Source organism: Mobula hypostoma, chromosome 9 (genome assembly GCF_963921235.1).
Source record: "Mobula hypostoma chromosome 9, sMobHyp1.1, whole genome shotgun sequence".
NCBI lineage: Eukaryota > Metazoa > Chordata > Chondrichthyes > Myliobatiformes > Myliobatidae > Mobula > Mobula hypostoma.
The window spans coordinates 49,638,922-49,656,508 of NC_086105.1; the positions used below are offsets into that span (position 1 = coordinate 49,638,922).

Genomic DNA, 17,587 nt, shown 5'->3' on the forward strand with positions numbered 1-17,587 from the left:
CAGCCATATCATCAGCAGATACAGCAGTGTGCAATATATTCTTAAACATACTCCCCAGGTATTATGTATGATTTACTTTTCTTGCTAGAAATTTCCTAGTTACAGAAGGAAGCTGTGTGTTAATTAAGCCTGCATAATGATCTTTAAACATAACCAGGCCATTGACTACAGTAGCGAAATAGAAAATGCTTAAATTTGGATAGCTGGTGGTGTTAAATTCCTACCAGTGGCACTTCCTGGCAGCAAGGCTACCATGCTCTTGAATTTAGAAAATTGAGAGCCCTTGGCTAGAGAACATCCAAATCTATATGACACCTGCTAAGGATGACATATCTAAACCGTCAATATAAAGCAGATTATTTACATCTAATTTTTAAAGAGTAGACTGTATCTCATAAATCAGGTTTCCCAAGGGTTGCGTATCCTCGAGGATGTCAAACTCATTGTAGCACAACCATGTAACTTTTAATTTCTCTAATCAGGCAGGAAAGAATACACCTCAGTGTAAATATGTTAACCATCTTCAAGTCATTGATTCTAATGGGAACAATGAGCTGCAGGTAGCCTCCTCTGTGGATGTTAGACTGAATACTTCTTACATATGCATGGAACCAGCTCAGGTTCAGCATTATTGGAAAAAGCTCATCGAGTACTCTGCATTGTGAGTTACAGGTATACTTTGCCAATCAGTTACATGTAGAAATTGAGTGAACAATTTATGGCTTTTTTTAAATTCTAAAGCCAACTTTGAGGAGATTTGGTATGTCACCAAAGTCTTTAGCAAATTTCCACAGATGCACCGTGGAGAGCATTTTAACTGGTTACATCACCGTCTAGTATGGAGGAGCTACTGCACAGTATCAGAAAAAGCTGCAGAAAGTTTTAAACTCAGCCAGTTCCATTATGAGTGCGAGTCTCCCAGCATCTAGGGTACTTTCAAAAGGTGGCATCCATCATTAAGGATCCCCACCGCCCGAAAGATGTTCTCTTCTCATTCCCACTACTCAGAGGGAAGGTACAAGACCCCAAAGACACAACACTTCAGAAACAGCTTCTTCCCTTCCGCCATCAGATTTCTGAATGGACAACGAACCCACGAACACTACCTCACTACATTTGCTCTCTTTTTGCATTAATTTTTTAATACATAATTCTTATAACAATTTACAGTATATATTATGTATTGCACTATACTGCAGCCAAAAAACAACAAATTTCACGATATATGTCAGTGATAATGAACCTGATTCTGAAGTGTTTACTGTATGTTGTGGGCCAGCGTTTGTTTCTGAATATCCAATAAAGTGTGTTTGATTTTGACACTAGATACCTAAATTAGAAAATTCAGCACTTTTTAAACTAATATATTTTTTTAACAAGTTGGCTGGTATACTTCTTAAATTGGATCATACACAAGTAGTTTCCAAATCAGTTCAACTAATTTGCTTCCATGTGCATCCACAAATCTGAGAGCATTGTTACATCAAGATAAATACATAACTTGAATAAATGGGAAAAGAACTTACGTTCAGCTGTCTTAAAGACAGGAAATCCAAGGTAAAAACTAAATTCTACCAGATTCAGTATCCTCAGCAAGTCGCTGACATCTGAGCCATTCAGGAATCCCCGCTGACTGTTAATAGCGAAGGTTATATTAACGGGGCCTTGCCGTAATCCTCCCAAATTCTGCACTGTGTGCGTAACATTTATTATCTGCATGAAATGAAGCCAAACAAAAGTTAACTGTGCACCAAAGTATAATAGCAGTTATGGAAATTTAAGACCAGGATGTTGCAAGATAAAATTAAATGGATAAGCATTTTACAGCTTCATGTCCTACTTCACACTGGGTAGAAGATATTTTCTCCTTTGAATGGCCTGTTTATGACATAAATTAACTGGAGCATGAATTAATGAAAATAGGTTGTTTAGAACTTTATCTCTCACAAATTTCATCATCAGTGGTCTTTAGTTAGCCATTTCATCTTGAATGTTTTCCATTTCTACTCCTCAAGCTAATTTTGACACAGCAGGGATTGGCTGGAAGAGGGTCTAAATTTTGATGCATTCTGGGATGCCATTTCACTGTCAATAAAAAATCTCACCTTCCCAATATAAGTTAATCATAACGAATATCAGTCGAAGATATTAAAGGACACTTATTAAAGGAAGATGTTAAAGGACACTTGGGCTATGAAATTCACCTAAAATTCACCCCAGATGAGACGCATACTGTATCTAGATCCTAGTGGGGTTTATTTGCACACAATTGCATCGGGTGTTTGAGATTTGCTGATGGTACATGGACAACAGTGTAATTGTAACTGTAAGTTATCAACATAGATTTATAAAATATTACTTTATAATTACATCTATTAGAGAAGAATTGGATCCAGAATCACCGTAGTCACTATTCCACCTGGTATAAAAAGTTATTTGAAATACATTGAAGACCTTTGTCTAACTTCAACTAAGCCATTTAAAATTGGCATTTCTGTGGTGTGTACAGCAAAGCTGGACAGATAGCCATCTACCTATGCAGGAGGTGCAACAAATGGAATGGCACCAATGTCATCTTACAATCCAGATAAGTGGCAACTTTTTTAATTGGTACTGAAAGATGAATCATTCTTCAGGAACAGGCAACTGCTGTTTAATCAAGTATGCAAATATGGAGGACTGGAATTACTTTGACATGGTAGGGATTAGCTGGTATAGAGGACCTATATTTTGTGGATTTTGAATTTAGGCCCATCCTCTCACATGCTTAAGTGTACACAATGACAATGACTTGGAAACTGTTGTCTGAATGTGCACAAACAGAAGCTGGAAGTGGAAATAATGATTCACTGGATAACGTGGATCATATTGCAGGGTACCCGTCAGTAAAGTCAGAAATAAATGTCGAGATGTCTTCAGTGCACCAAGAGAGTCTATAGTTTCTACAGATAAAGAGTACTTGAAAATATAAACACCTTCGATTCAGCACAAACATGGTCTACTGGGCAGCAGCTTCCAAATGCTTCTGGGATTTAGATACCTACAGCAGGCACCTAAAGGCATTGAAGAAATACCACCAACAAAATAAGTGAAACAACAATAGCATCCTCCATCAAACCCGGTTCTTAATATTAAGGTCCTGATAGCCAAGCCATGTTGTTCACTCTCAAAACAGGCATAACTATTCTTAGCTCCATTGTGGGCAGAAATTTCCAGGTGGACACAAGGAAGTTCCGAGGCTGATCTCGATACTTCTTTGTAAAAGTGTACCATCATTGCTGGCTCCTTAGAATCCTTGATCCGTTAGCTTTCCAAGTGGAGAAGCAGCAAAAGCTTTGACTCCATTCATCAAAAAGATGTAAATACATCAAAAGGGTGCATTTCTTTAAAAGTCACATGCATCCTATCAAGAATCTTCTGTCATATGTTGCAAAGACTGTAGTTTCCACATTTGTCTCATGAGCCATCTCAGAAATTACAGAACTGAGGTAGAAACAAGGTATTCTTAATCACAAGGGGTACTGAATGCTGTCTCCATTCTGCAGAGAGGCACTAATATTACTAACAAAAAGTTAGGTGCTTCTGGTTCAAGGATAAATGCTGACTAGATACTAAAAGACGCTAATTGAAATCATCACAGGATATGAAATCTTCAACATCTACTTAAACAAAGATGAAGCTTCAGTTTAACACTGCTTTCCGAACCATCAGTCTGGTGCTCAAGGTCATGAATTTTACCAGGATATCTACTAACTAGCAGTGCAGATGAAATAGAGTCCCTGAGGGGACCAAATGAAATGAGTAGTATCATTTTTCAAATTAACAGAGCATGCAGTGATTGGAGGTGCTTATTGCTGCAGAACAAATGGTATTAGGCCGCGAAGGCACATTTACAGATGATGCCTTTGAGACATTAATGCTCATTTTCAAGAAAAAAGGGTATCCAATGAGCATGCAAAATCAAAGACACCCAAGCATATTTTCACACCCTGATGCACAGCCATGTATAACCAATTACTCTTCAGCTAATGACCCTTCTAAAGCTTTTGTGAAACACTACAGAATTTCACTGGTTAGTGAGCCACACCATGAAGCAGCACATTCCTAGTACAGGCTGCAAATTGTACTGAAACTGTTACCTTATTGTAATGCTTTTCCTTTCTTTCTTTCTTTTTAAATCTTTTTATTGAGTAAGTATACAAAAAAGGTAAGCCATATAAACATTAATACAATGTTAAAGTATAATAAAATTCCAAAAGATAACAATACCAAAAAGAAAATACTACAAACAATGTAATTTAAGCATAAGAAACCAAGATAACATAATAGTATACTAAATTTTATATATATCAATGGAAAAAAAAGAAAAAAAAACCCCCAAAAAAAATCCACCGTGCAGCTAACTAAAAGCAAGGCAAAGCAATGGGCTAACTTGAAACCAAACAGAGTTAAACTTAAAATCACGTCCTCAATCCCGACCTCCATTAAAAACAGTGAAAAAAAACAAGAAGGGTAAATATTACATTAAATGAAAATATCGAATAAAAGGTCCCCAAATCTTTCAAATTTAAATGAAGAATCATAAAGGTTACTTCTAATTTTCTCCAAATTCAAACATAAAATCGTCTGAGAAAACCAAAAAAAGGTAGTTGGAGCATTAAGCTCTTTCCAATGTTGTAAAATACATCTTTTCGCCATTAAAGTAAGAAATGCAATCATTCTACGGGCTGAAGGGGAAAGATTACTAGAAATTTTAGGTAGTCCAAAGATAGCAGTAATAGGGTGAGGAGAGATATCTATATTTAATACCTTAGAAATAATATTGAAAATATCTCTCCAAAAAGTTTCCAAAGTAGGGCAAGACCAAAACATATGAGTTAAAGAGGCTATCTGCCCCGAACATCTATCACAGAAAGGATTAATATGCGAGTAAAAACGCGCTAACTTATCTTTGGACCTATGTGCTCTATGAACCACTTTAAATTGAATTAGGGAATGTTTAGCACAAATAGAGGAAGTATTAACTAATTGTAAAATCTGCCCCCAATCATCCACAGAAATGGTAAGCCCCAATTCCTGTTCCCAATCTACCCTAATCTTATCAAATGGAGCTTTCCTAAGTTTCATAATAATATTATAAATCATAGCCGATGCACCTTTCTGACATGGATTAAGGTTAATTATCGAATCTAAAATATATATAGGAGGAAGCATTGGAAAGGAAGAAAGTATAGTACTTAGGAAATTTCTAACTTGTAAATATCTAAAAAAATGTATTCTTGATAAGTTATATTTATTAGATAATTGTTCAAAAGACATAAGGGAACCATCTAAAAATAAATCCAAAACCCGTAAAATACCCTTAGTCTTCCAAGTTTGAAAAGCGCGATCCGTAAAAGAGGGAGGAAAAAATATGTTACCTAAAATAGGAATCGCTAACCCGAATTGATTAAGATCAAAAAATTTTCTGAATTGAAACCAAATGCGCAAAGCATATTTAACTATCGGGTTAGAGACCTGCTTAAGACGTTTCGAATCAAAAGGAAGAGAGGAACCTAAAATAGAACCAAGTGTATAACCCTGAACAGATTGTAATTCCAATGCTACCCATTTAGGAATAGATAGTATGTCCCGGTCAAGTAACCAAAATTTCATATGTCGAATATTAATAGCCCAATAATAAAATCTAAAGTTAGGTAATGCTAAACCTCCATCTCTCTTAGCTTTCTGTAAATGTATTTTACCCAGTCTCGGATTCTTATTCTGCCAAATAAATGAAGAAATTTTAGAGTCAACTTTATCAAAAAAAGATTTAGGAATGAAAATTGGTAATGCCTGAAACACATATAAAAATTTTGGCAAAAAAAACATCTTAACTGCATTAATACGACCAATCAAAGTTAAATATAAGGGAAACCATTTAGATGAAAGTTGAGTAATATGGTCTATTAATGGTAAAAAGTTAGTCTTAAATAAATCTTTATGTTTACAAGTAATTTTAATCCCAAGATATGAAAAGTAATTATTAATCAATTTAAATGGAAATTTATAATATAAGGGAAGATGTTTATTAATCGGAAAAAGTTCACTCTTACTAAGATTTAATTTATAACCTGAGAAAAGACCAAATTGTGCTAATAACTCTAAAACAGCAGGAATGGATCTCTCAGGATTAGAAATATATAAAAGTAAATCATCAGCATAGAGTGATAATTTATGGGACTTTAATCCCCGAGTTATCCCAGTAATATTTGAAGATTCTCGAATAGCAATTGCAAGAGGTTCTAATGCAATATCAAATAATAGGGGACTAAGAGGACAGCCTTGTCGAGTACCACGAAAGAGAGGAAAAAAAGGTGAGTTTAAAGAGCTAGTACGAACCGAGGCTACAGGGGAGTGATATAACAGTTTAATCCAGGATATAAATTTCAAGCTAAAATTAAACATTTCAAGCACCTTAAATAAATAAGGCCATTCTACTCTATCAAAAGTTTTCTCGGCATCTAAAGAAATAACACACTCAGGAACATTTTGTGAGGAAGTATAAACGATATTTAACAATGTACGAATATTATAAAAAGAGTAACGACCTTTAATAAAACCCGTTTGGTCTACCGAAATAATAGAAGGAAGTACTTTTTCTAGTCTATTTGCTAATAACTTAGAAAAAACTTTAGAATCAACATTTAATAAAGATATTGGTCTATAAGATGCACATTGAGCAGGGTCTTTATCCTTCTTTAGTATTAGAGAAATTGATGCTCTATTAAAAGATTCCGGAAGTTTACCAAGTTTCAAAGAAGCCTCAAAAACCTTATAGAGCCAAGGAATCAATAAAGAAGCAAAACATTTATAAAATTCAACGGTAAACCCATCAGGGCCAGGAGCTTTCCCCAGATTCATAGAAAAAATAACATTCTTAATCTCATCCATTGTAATGGAAGTATCTAATAAAGAAGACATATCCTGTGAAATCTGAGGGAAGTCTAACTTATCTAAAAAATCATTCATATATTTAGAATCTCGAGGAGACTGATTGATATAAAGAAGAATAAAAATCACAAAAGGTTTGATTAATCCCCACATGAATGCTTTTCCTTGCACATTGGTTGTTTGTCTGCCCTGTTGGATGTGGTCTTTCATTGACTCTATTATTAAGTATGGCCACAATAAAATGAATCTCAGGGTTGTATATGGTGGCATATATGTACTTTGATAATAAATTTACTTTGAACTTTCAACAAACTTTCCATTCCCATTCATATGACAGGCACGTACTTACATTTCACATTCTCCCAAAATTAATTACAAAAATACTTTCTGGAAATCTGTTACATAACAAAAAGGGAGAACCACGATTTTTTCTATTAGTTACCCCAAACATACCAATCTAGAAAGTGGATTTCACACATTTTGGTTCACTTTAATATTAGCAGTAAATCAAGTATCACACGAAAGAAATTAAGAAATTGGTTAAAAAGATACTTAAAACAGCACGAGTGCAGCTTATATCTAGAAAGCAATACTGAAATATGCTTTTCCTCATGAGACTGTGCTCACTTGAGCACATCCAATAATTTGCTGTGTAGAAATCACAGAACACCATCAGCCCCTCAACTGGCACTCCCTGTAACAGCCACACATGGCTGGGGAGAGACACATAGATTCCAGAAAGGGATATTGAAGTCCTGGTCAAGGGATGTGTATAGGAGTTAGATCCCGTGCATGTGTGCACCTGATCTTGCAAAGCCACTGCAACAAGGACCCCAGCAGGAAGTGACTCTTGGACTCTTCCAGTAATGAAAATACTTGTACAAAAGAGCAGAGCAAAATAAGCTGTGTCTTAAGATATACATAGACAAGTGCACACTACTTAAAACACTGCTGTCACTTACAGACATAAATAAACACAGAAATGCATAGAAGCTGTGACTATCCTCTCCTCAGTCCTTGCATACTAACCACTCAAACGTTCTCCTCAATCTGCCCCAAGCACCAAGAACAAATCTTCAAATGTTGGAAATTGACATGTTTGGGTACATAGAGAAATCTTAGCTGGCCTCAGTGCATAACCTGGTAAGGTTGTTTAACACTTCGCCTTCGTAGTAGAGTAGCTCAAGATCATACATCAAAGTTGCTGGTGAACGCAGCAGGCCAAGCAGCATCTATAGGAAGAGGCGCAGTCGACGTTTCAGGCCGAGACCCTTCGTCAAGTCCTGACGAAGGGTCTCAGCCTGAAACGTCGACTGCGCCTCTTCCTATAGATGCTGCTTGGCCTGCTGCGTTCACCAGCAACTTTGATGTATGTTGCTTGAATTTCCAGCTTCTGCAGAATTCCTGTTGTTAGCTCAAGATCACATTTGTTAGCTGTTAGCCAGTTCAGGGTGCTTTTCAAATAAAGGAGGAGCATACAATTGTGAGTTGAAGGAATTGATGCTGTAGCTGTCAGCTATTCTTGCAGTGGTGGAATATTATTATCCTTATGTTGGAAGTCTTCTGTCCTGTTTGGCTATTCTTCCAGTACCAATAATGACAACCTCTGACAATGGGACTGCTATGAGAGACTGAGAAATACAAGGCCATGTTGCAAAATGAAACATCTCTTATGGCTGTTCTCTGACAGCCCTCTTTGTGCACAGGATGGAAAGCAGCAGGAAAAGTAATTACTTTTTCATGGAAGAGTGATACAACAAACTTGTGAAGGTAGTGAGCCATTGTGCTTTCAACATTGAGACTTCACCAGTTCTTTGCTGTTGTGTACCTTGAAATAGTTAATTGCTACCATGGCTTATAATGAGTATCACTTTCATTTTCATTGGCAATTTCTCTCCCCTTTTCTATTAGGTAAACGACACACACATCTGAGAGCATGTACTGCCAGGCTTAAGGAAAGCTTCTAACCTGCTGTTTGTAAGACGATGCAACGGTTCCCTAGAATGATAAAATGGACTCCTAACTTCACAATAATTGTTATGATCTTGCACCTTATTGTCTACCTGCACTGCACGCTCTCTGCTGCTGTTATACTTGATTTTGCATCCATTGTTGTTTTTATATTTTCTAACTTAATGCACTTTAGACCATGGGAGGAAACCCATGCACACACAGGAAGACGTACAAATTTTCTTACAAACGATGCAAGATTTGAACTCTGAACTCCAATGCCCAAGCTGTAACAGTTTTGTGCTAACCACTATGCTACCATGGTGCCCAATGAATGAGTATGAACTTCATCAGGTTGGAATGTCTCTCTGCATGCAATTCTGATCAAAAAATTGTGACGTACATTCTTCTAAGTTGCAAAGTTCAAGGGGGATATTAGAGAAAGGTTTTTTACTCAGAGAGTGGTTGGTGCGTGGAATGCACTGCCTGAGTCAGTGGTGGAGGCAGATACACTAGTGAAGTTTAAGAGATTACTAGACAGGTATATGGAGGAATTTAAGGTGGGGGGTTATATGGGAGGCAGGGTTTGAGGGTCGGCACAACATTGTGGGCTGAAGGGCCTGTACTATGCTGTACTATTCTATGTTCTATGTTCTTAAAGCCAATGATGTTGAAATTAGTCCAAAGCACTTGAACTCTCAACCAATGTTACAAAGGCAGAGTGGAGATTTTCTGCAGGGCCATAACAGAGTCACTATTCAAGGTTATAACAGAGTTCCTTATTCACAAATCAATAACATGCTAGTTTGTTTAAAATTCATTAACCTGATATATTAACTTTTACTTTCCCCTCTTTCCCCACAGTTGCTGCCTGGTCTGTTATGAGCATTTTTAAAAATTTATAATGTGGCTTTCTCTTTGCACCTTTTTCAGAAATATCACAAACTGGATCAATTCACTAGGTCATCCACGATAAACCTCATTGGAAAGACATCAAAAATTTATATTCTGCTCCAGGGAATGTTATCTTAAGTCATTAGTTTGCTGTTTTTAGTTACAAATCAAACATATTTTTCTGTCCAATGTTTTCACAAAGCTTTTACAAAGTTTGCATCATTGCCATAGAAACCCATCAGACATCTCTTGCAAGGCCATCAAACTGCCTTTTCCTAATTATCCTTGTGCTGCCCTTAAGTTGTTGCAGACCTACTGATGAAGTTACTCCCGCAAGTGCTGTTGGGTGGGGAGATGCAAGCGTCAGAACCAACAAATGCAAAAGGCAAAGGTAAAGTCCTTATTAGTATGTACTATTTTGCAATAAAATAAACAATTTCTTATGTTTCCTTCACATACTTTCAATTTAATGTCTTCTACTACAATTTTACTAACATATTTCAAAATAAGTCCTTTTACAGCAAATTCTAGTGCACATAGACACATACTATTACTTTGTTCATTCAGAAATATTTTTATTTCAACTGCAATATCGTTGTTGTTAGTGATTTGTTTATTCCAAAAGATATTATTAGAGAACCTAGTAGGACAGGGTGCTACAAAATTTACAGTAAATTAACAAAAAGAAATATTGAGATAAACAATCTTCACACACAACATTCTCGGATAAATTAACAAATGTAAAATCTCTTGAAACTTGAATAACCAATGAATTCTGTAATGATGGAACTTTCAGAGACATTCTGGAACTATGAACTAAGATGCCCAAATGGTTTCTCCTCATCAATATTTACCTTGTTATCTTGCTCAGAGCAACGCACTATTTAAAAGGCAGACTGCTGCATGTGATCACCAGAAGTCTCAACAACTTGCAAAGTGAGCTGCACCTCAGAAATCGAATACAATGGTATTTACCTTCTGCTCTTGTTTCCTCCTAATGGAAAGACAGCTCTCCTATCTACTCTAATCTTCCTCATTTACACATACATCATCTGGTATCACACATCTAAGGATAATAAAAGCATATTAATAATGTGGAGATACATAACATCTTTTCCAATATTTTAACATAAAAGGAACAGAAAGATATAAAACATATCCTTTTATCAGAAATCTCTAATTATTTGGAGAGATAAATACGTCTGTCTTCATACAGCAGCTTTCATCTCAATATCCTGAAGGAATACACACACAATAAAGAATGTTTTGGAATGCAGTTACTGATACAGGATGGAAAATGACCATCTCTTGTCCACAGCATCACTTTAATAATGAGCTGAGATTAAGTTTAAAACAAAGAGGCCACCTCTACATTGGTGTGACCTCGTGTACACTGGGGGACCGCTTCAGATTGAAGGATCTGAACAAATACACTAACGTTGTCACAGACTTGATGAAGCCAGTCGTGGATAAGTGATCTTAAAAAAATCATTTGAATCTTCCCCAACCAGAAGCCCTGGATGAACCAAGGGATCTGCAAACTGCTGAGGGCCAGATCAGTGGTGTTCAGATTTGGTGACCAAATAAAACACAAGAGGTCCAGATACAACCTCCGGAAAGTCATCTCACATGCTAAGTGACAATTCCAGACTACATATGTTTGAATTATGCTTGACAGTTGAGCCGGGGCTTAAATGTTATCACACCTACAAAGTAAAAGCAGGCGACATAAATTACACCAAGGATTCACTCCCAGATTAGCTCAATGTCTTTTGTGTACACTTTGACCAACAAAACATGGAGCCACTTTCAGGAATTCCCTTAACCCCCCCCCCCACCCCCACTGACAACCCTGTAATTTCAATCTCTGGGGCTAATGTGAGAGCAACCTTCAGGAGGGTGAACCAATAGAAAGCATCAAGCCCAAACAGGGTGCCTGGACAAGAACCAAAGACCTGTGCTAATCAACTGGCAGGAGATTAAGTTACATCTTTAACCTCTCACTTTGGTAGTCTCAGGTACCCACCTGTTTCAAACAGGCTTCAATCATACCTGTGCCCAGGAAAAACATGGTTCCTGCTGCAATGACTATCGTCCAACAGCACATACATCCATTTGATGAAATATTTTGAGAGGTTGGTGACGAAACATATCAACTCCTGCCTGAGAAGCGATTTAGATCCTCTCCGATTTGCCTACAGTAACAGGTCAACAGCAGATGCCATTTTCTTGGCTCTCCACTCAATGCTGGAACATCTGGACAGTGAAGATGCATACATCAGGAAGATCTTCACTGACTACAACTCTGCATTTAACACTATCATCTCTTCAAAACAAATCAGTAACTCCAAAAACTAGGCCTCAATACCTCCTTGTGCAATTGGATCCTCAATTTCTTCACTTGCAGACTCCAGTCAGTTCTGATTGGCAACAGCATCTCCTCCACAATCTCCAGTAGCAGAGGTGCACCTCCAAGCTATGTGCTTAGTACCTTGGTCTATTTGCTTTGTACTTATGACTGTAAGGCTAAGCACAGCTCCAATGCTATATTTAAGCTTGCTGATTGTTGTTGGCTGAATCAAATGTGGTGACGAATCAGCATATAAAAGGGATATTGAAAATCTGGCCGAGCGGTGCCACAACAACAACCTCTCACTAAATATCAGCATGACCAAAAAGCTGATTATTGACGTGGAAGAACATGAGCCAATCCTAATCAGGGGATCAGAGATGGAGAGGGTCAGCAACTTTATACTCTTCAGTGTTATCATTTCACAGGGTCTGTACTGGGTCAGGCACGCAACTGCCATAACAAAGAAGGCATGGCAGTGCCTCTACTTTTTAGAATTTTGTGAAGATTCAAGATGACACTTAATACTTCGACAAACTTCTAGATGGGCTGTGGAGAGTATACTGACTGGTTGTATCATGGTCTGGTATGGAAACATCAATGCCCTTGAATAGAAAAGCCTACAAAAGCAGTGGATGCAGCCCATGGATAAAGCCATTCATACCATTGAGAGCATCTACAAGATGTGCCAGTGCAGGAAAATAGCATCCATCAAGGACCCACATCATCCAGGCCATGCTCTCTTCTCACTGCTGCCATTGGAAAGGAGGTACAGGAGCCTCAGATTCCACAGCACCAGGTTAAGGAACAGTTATTACCCCTCAACCATCAAGCTCTTGACTAAGGGTGGATAATTTCACTGATCTTCACTCACACCAATACTGAACTGATTCCACAAAGGATGGACTCACTTTCAAGGACTCTACAACTCACGTTTGTTGTGCATTTAATATTTCAGTAATATTTGTGCAATTTTGAAAAAATATTGTACAAGTAAGCATTCTTTGTTTGTTAAATAATTTATTATTGGTTATATGTAAAGAATGTGATCTGCGTATAGCATGACGCTACCACATCATACATACGTGCCTCACTTAAAAGTAAAAATGAAGTTAGACTCTCATTCCAGACCTCCTTGTTTTTCTTTCAATTAGTTTTATGTTTTGGAGTTACAAAACATAACAGTGGCGATGAGGAAGTATTAAACAAATTGAAGACAACTACCCATGTGTTGAAGCGCAGTGAGAAACAATCAGGTTTAAAAAAAAGGCAGCATAGCAAGAAACGGTCCAGTTAAAAAAAGCTGCAACACTAGGTTTCTTTGGAAAAGGAGATGAGCAAGTTAAAAAAATGCAGAAAATGGATGTATTCAGAGGTTCATAAATAGTGAGTATCAGGCATTAATGTTAATAATACATTTTTTAAAATGCAGAAATGGCTGGCTACCTCAAGAAGATAGATGCATTTGATTGCACAAGAGATAACTGGATTTTGCATACTGGATGGACTGAATAGTATTTTAAAGCAAGTAAGAAACAAGTACAAACTTTGCAGGGTGCATTGGGTATAAAAGTATGCAGCTTGCTTAAAAGTTTGACTATTCCAACCAAACAAGCCAAAATGAGCTTTGCTGATATCATGAAAGCAAGGCAGGAACATTTAGAACCAAAACCATTCTTGACTGCAGAACACTTTAGGCTTCATAAGCAAAATCAAAAGGAAGGGGATTCTATTTCAGCATATGTGGCTGAATTGAAGTTTGTGAGCATTCTCAGTTCAGTTATGGGCTTAATGATTCACTGAGAGATCATTTAGTTTGTGCAGTCTTACAAGAACACATCCAAAAATGCCATCCAAAGCACAACTTGCAGTTAAAAGAGCAGTTGAAATAGCTGTATTAACAGAAACCTCAGAGAGGCACGACTTGAGTTACAGTCAGGAATGAAAATGAGCATAAACAAAATTGCAATGTCTAAACAGAAATTGGCCTGGTGGAACAAATTGTGTTAGCGTTATGGCAGAGGCTTGCGAACACCAGACCAATGCAGATTTAAGGTGAAGCTTGCAGAAAATGCAACAAAGTAAGGCACTTTCAAAGAGCATGCTGGGCAGACAAAAATAAATGGAAAGCTGCAGTTTCAAAAAGAGCACTAATCTAAATGCTGTTGATGAAAAATCTGATAATGATGAGAGTGATGCAAGACTGGATAGATGACCTTAAAAATGAAAATTAACAAAAGACATGCAATGGCGTGAATGGCAAGCTAATTAAAATGAAATTGGACACGGGCTCAGCTGTTTCAGTTATTCCACAAAATTAGTTTAAATGGCATTTCAAAGATACTGTAGATATCCAACGAAGAACTTACACTGTTGAAAAGATAACTTCTGTGAAATGACATTTGTAGCAGTGAAATTCAAGCCACACTGGGTGTTACATAAAATTACTGCAGTACTGTGCTAAACTCTTAGGCACATATGTACAGCTAGGGTGCATAAGACTTTTGCACAGTACTGCAGTAATTTTATGTAATGCACTGTACTGATACTGCAAAAAAAATTCATGACATGTGTGAATGATTCTGATATGGGTCTCCATTGTGGATTGAGAGTGGGAAGGGGGCAGGGAGAAGAGCATCATGGTTGGGAAAAGGGGAAGGGAGCACGAAGCACCAGAGAGACATTCTGTAATGATCAATTGACCATTTGCTTGGAATCAAATGACAGCGCCTGTTGTCTCAGGGCTGCGTGTTTCTGCACACGCACTACCGCAACCCCCCCACCCCCACCCCGGTACTCCTTCTCTGCCACCTGTCCCACACCCCTACACCCAAACCATTTCCAACATCCTTTTCTCTAGGGTGGTCTAAGACTTTTGCACAGTACTGTATGTGGTAAAAACAGGAGGGCCAGCATTGTGAGGCCAGGGGCGGCTAAGACAACTACAACTTGATTGGATATCCATCCTCTATTTGTTTCCTACATTCACTGGAATAGAGCCAACTGAAAGTGAACTAGGAAAGGTACTGGATGATGCCACAACTGTCCCCATGCTGTACACCATGAACTACTGTCAACAGACGACAAACAGGTGTTGGTGCCAAACTCTGTGCCTTTGAATGGAAAGCATATTGGACTAAGGAAGGACCATGCTGTTCAAAGGAATAGTGTAAGTGACAAAAGCAGTGGTCCAACTACAACAGTTTTTGTAGGCAACATATCTAAGAAAGTTTCTACTATGTTCATCAGACTAATGCAAAATGTGGCTTGCGTTTAAACTGGAAGATAGTTCAAGGAACTTCAGTAAAGTTGCAAGCACTCGGCTTTTGTGAGTATAGAAAACCAGAAAATACTCTGCATTGGTATATTTGTATATCAGTGAACTTGTAATGCTACTGTGACACTGTAAGTACCTTTGACATCAATAAAATATCTATCTATGTTTCTTAAAGTTACTGCATGAACTTCAGGAAGGAGACAAAAAGCTGTTTGTAAAAGTGCATGCAAAGACCAAAGCCCAGCTGGATGAATGGAAGGCCAAAAAGAGTCAATGGAGATATGAAAACAAATGATTCATCAGATGATGTTGTGGACATGGAAACCAACTGGAGAAATCAGATTTCAATGGGGAGCAATAGAAGGACTAATGAGTGAATACTCCAATGGTTCTCTCAAGCGATGCTATGTCTTAGTTTGGAGAAAATTAGAAGTCAAACCTTTGAACCTTTATTTGATTTTGAGAAAAGATGGGGCTCATTTGCTCGTTATTATCATTTGAGTTAATTGATATAATTTTTCCACGATCTAATTGTAAATTTTAAAAATATATTTTCTTTTCTTGCTGGTGGTTTGATGTTTATTTTTAGAAGCTTTTTGTATGAGCATGACTCCGGGGTTGTACACCCAATGGGTTCTTTTCTTTTTCCTCACTTTTCTGCTTAGTAGGTTTTTTTTTTAAAATCACAAAATTTTTTTTCAATCTTTAAGATAATGTTTTTTTTTTGAGGCATTGTAAGTGTTGTTACTTCGATGTACTCATGTTATTTTTCCTGTGTATAACAATAAAAAGATTTGAAAAGAAAGAGTGAATACTCCAGTGAACTAAATGCACCTTTTCAAGATCAAGATGCACAAACCAGACAGAAGAAATAGGAAGAGAAGGATGACATAAGTGCTATGGAAATGGAAGAGGGTAAACGAGACATAATTTCTCGAGAAGTTAGTAAATTCAGAGATACTCACAAGAAATTTGAAGAAAAAGGAAGCTGAGGAAAAAAAAGACGAAGTTGAAATAGACAGAAGAGATAGCAAGAAAGACCATGAGTAAGACTATGATAAAGAGAGAGAAAGAAACAAGGACCATGAGAGAAGGATTGAAGTAGATCCAGAAAGAAAAGGAGAAGAAAGGTGCCCAGAGCTGTCAGACCAACTTCCTGCAGACTCAGAGTCAACCTGTACAACCACCATGGAAGAGGCTCCAGAACTAAGGTTGTTTTCACAGCCACAAGTCTCACCTGCCAAGCAGAATGACTTCCCTTGTCAGGAAAACTATTATCCTACAAAAGTAAAAAATCCTCCACAGCGATGAAACCTTTAGGCCTGAATGGGACAATTTAAAATTTACACTGCTGTGGATGTCTGTATATAGTAGTTGTATTATATTGTATATTGTGCATATAGTTGAGATGCATTCTCTATTGAGTCGGAGTTTGTAGCTAAGCAGGGAGGAGTGCTGTGTATTTAGTATTTCAGTAATATTGTAAATATATTGTTTGAGTAAGCATTCTTTGTTTAAGTAATTCATTACTGGTCATATGTGAAAATAAGTGAATTGCATACGTCATGAAGCTACCACGTTATATGTTTGCACCTCACTTAAAAGTGAAAATGAAGTTAGACTTGCATTCTGGTTTCACTTGTTTTTCTTCCAATTAGTTTTATGTTTTGGAGTTTCAAAACATAATGTTTTTGATATTTATTGCTTATTTATTTTATTATTATTTTGTTTCTTTTTTCATTTTTTCTGTATTTGTACAATTTGTCATCTTTTTCGCATTGTTTTTTTGCCCGTCTTTGTCACTCGTGATTTTTCATTATTCCATTGTGTTTCTTTGTATTTACTGTGCACGTCTGTGAGAAAATGAATCTTAGGGTAGTATATGTTGAGATATACTGGGTGCACTTTGATAGTAAATTTATTTTGAACTTTGTCAATCATCTTTGCTGCATCCAAAATTGAAATTTCTTGGTGGCCAACCAATTTAATTCTAGTCACCATTCCCATTTCGACATGTTAGTCCACGACCTCCTCTACTGCCAAGATGATGCTACTCTCAGGTTAGAGGAGCAACACCTCATGCTCCAATCTGATGGCATAAACATCAATTTCTCCTACTTCTGGTAATTTTTCCTATGTTAAAATGGTGCTGAGCTGCAGTATCTGTTGAGATCATGGCTTAG

At 37.2% G+C, this 17,587-nt stretch overlaps 1 protein-coding gene across 1 annotated transcript in view; it reads right to left on the reverse strand.

Annotated features, from left to right (window-relative positions):
* si:ch211-1e14.1 (UPF0606 protein KIAA1549) overlaps positions 1 to 17,587 on the reverse strand; it is a 280,906-nt gene that overhangs the window by 90,777 nt on the left and 172,542 nt on the right. Inside the window, exon 6 of the mRNA XM_063059529.1 lies at positions 1,527 to 1,713. Coding sequence (XP_062915599.1) covers positions 1,527 to 1,713 — 187 coding nt within the window. The remainder of the gene's footprint in view (positions 1 to 1,526; positions 1,714 to 17,587) is intronic.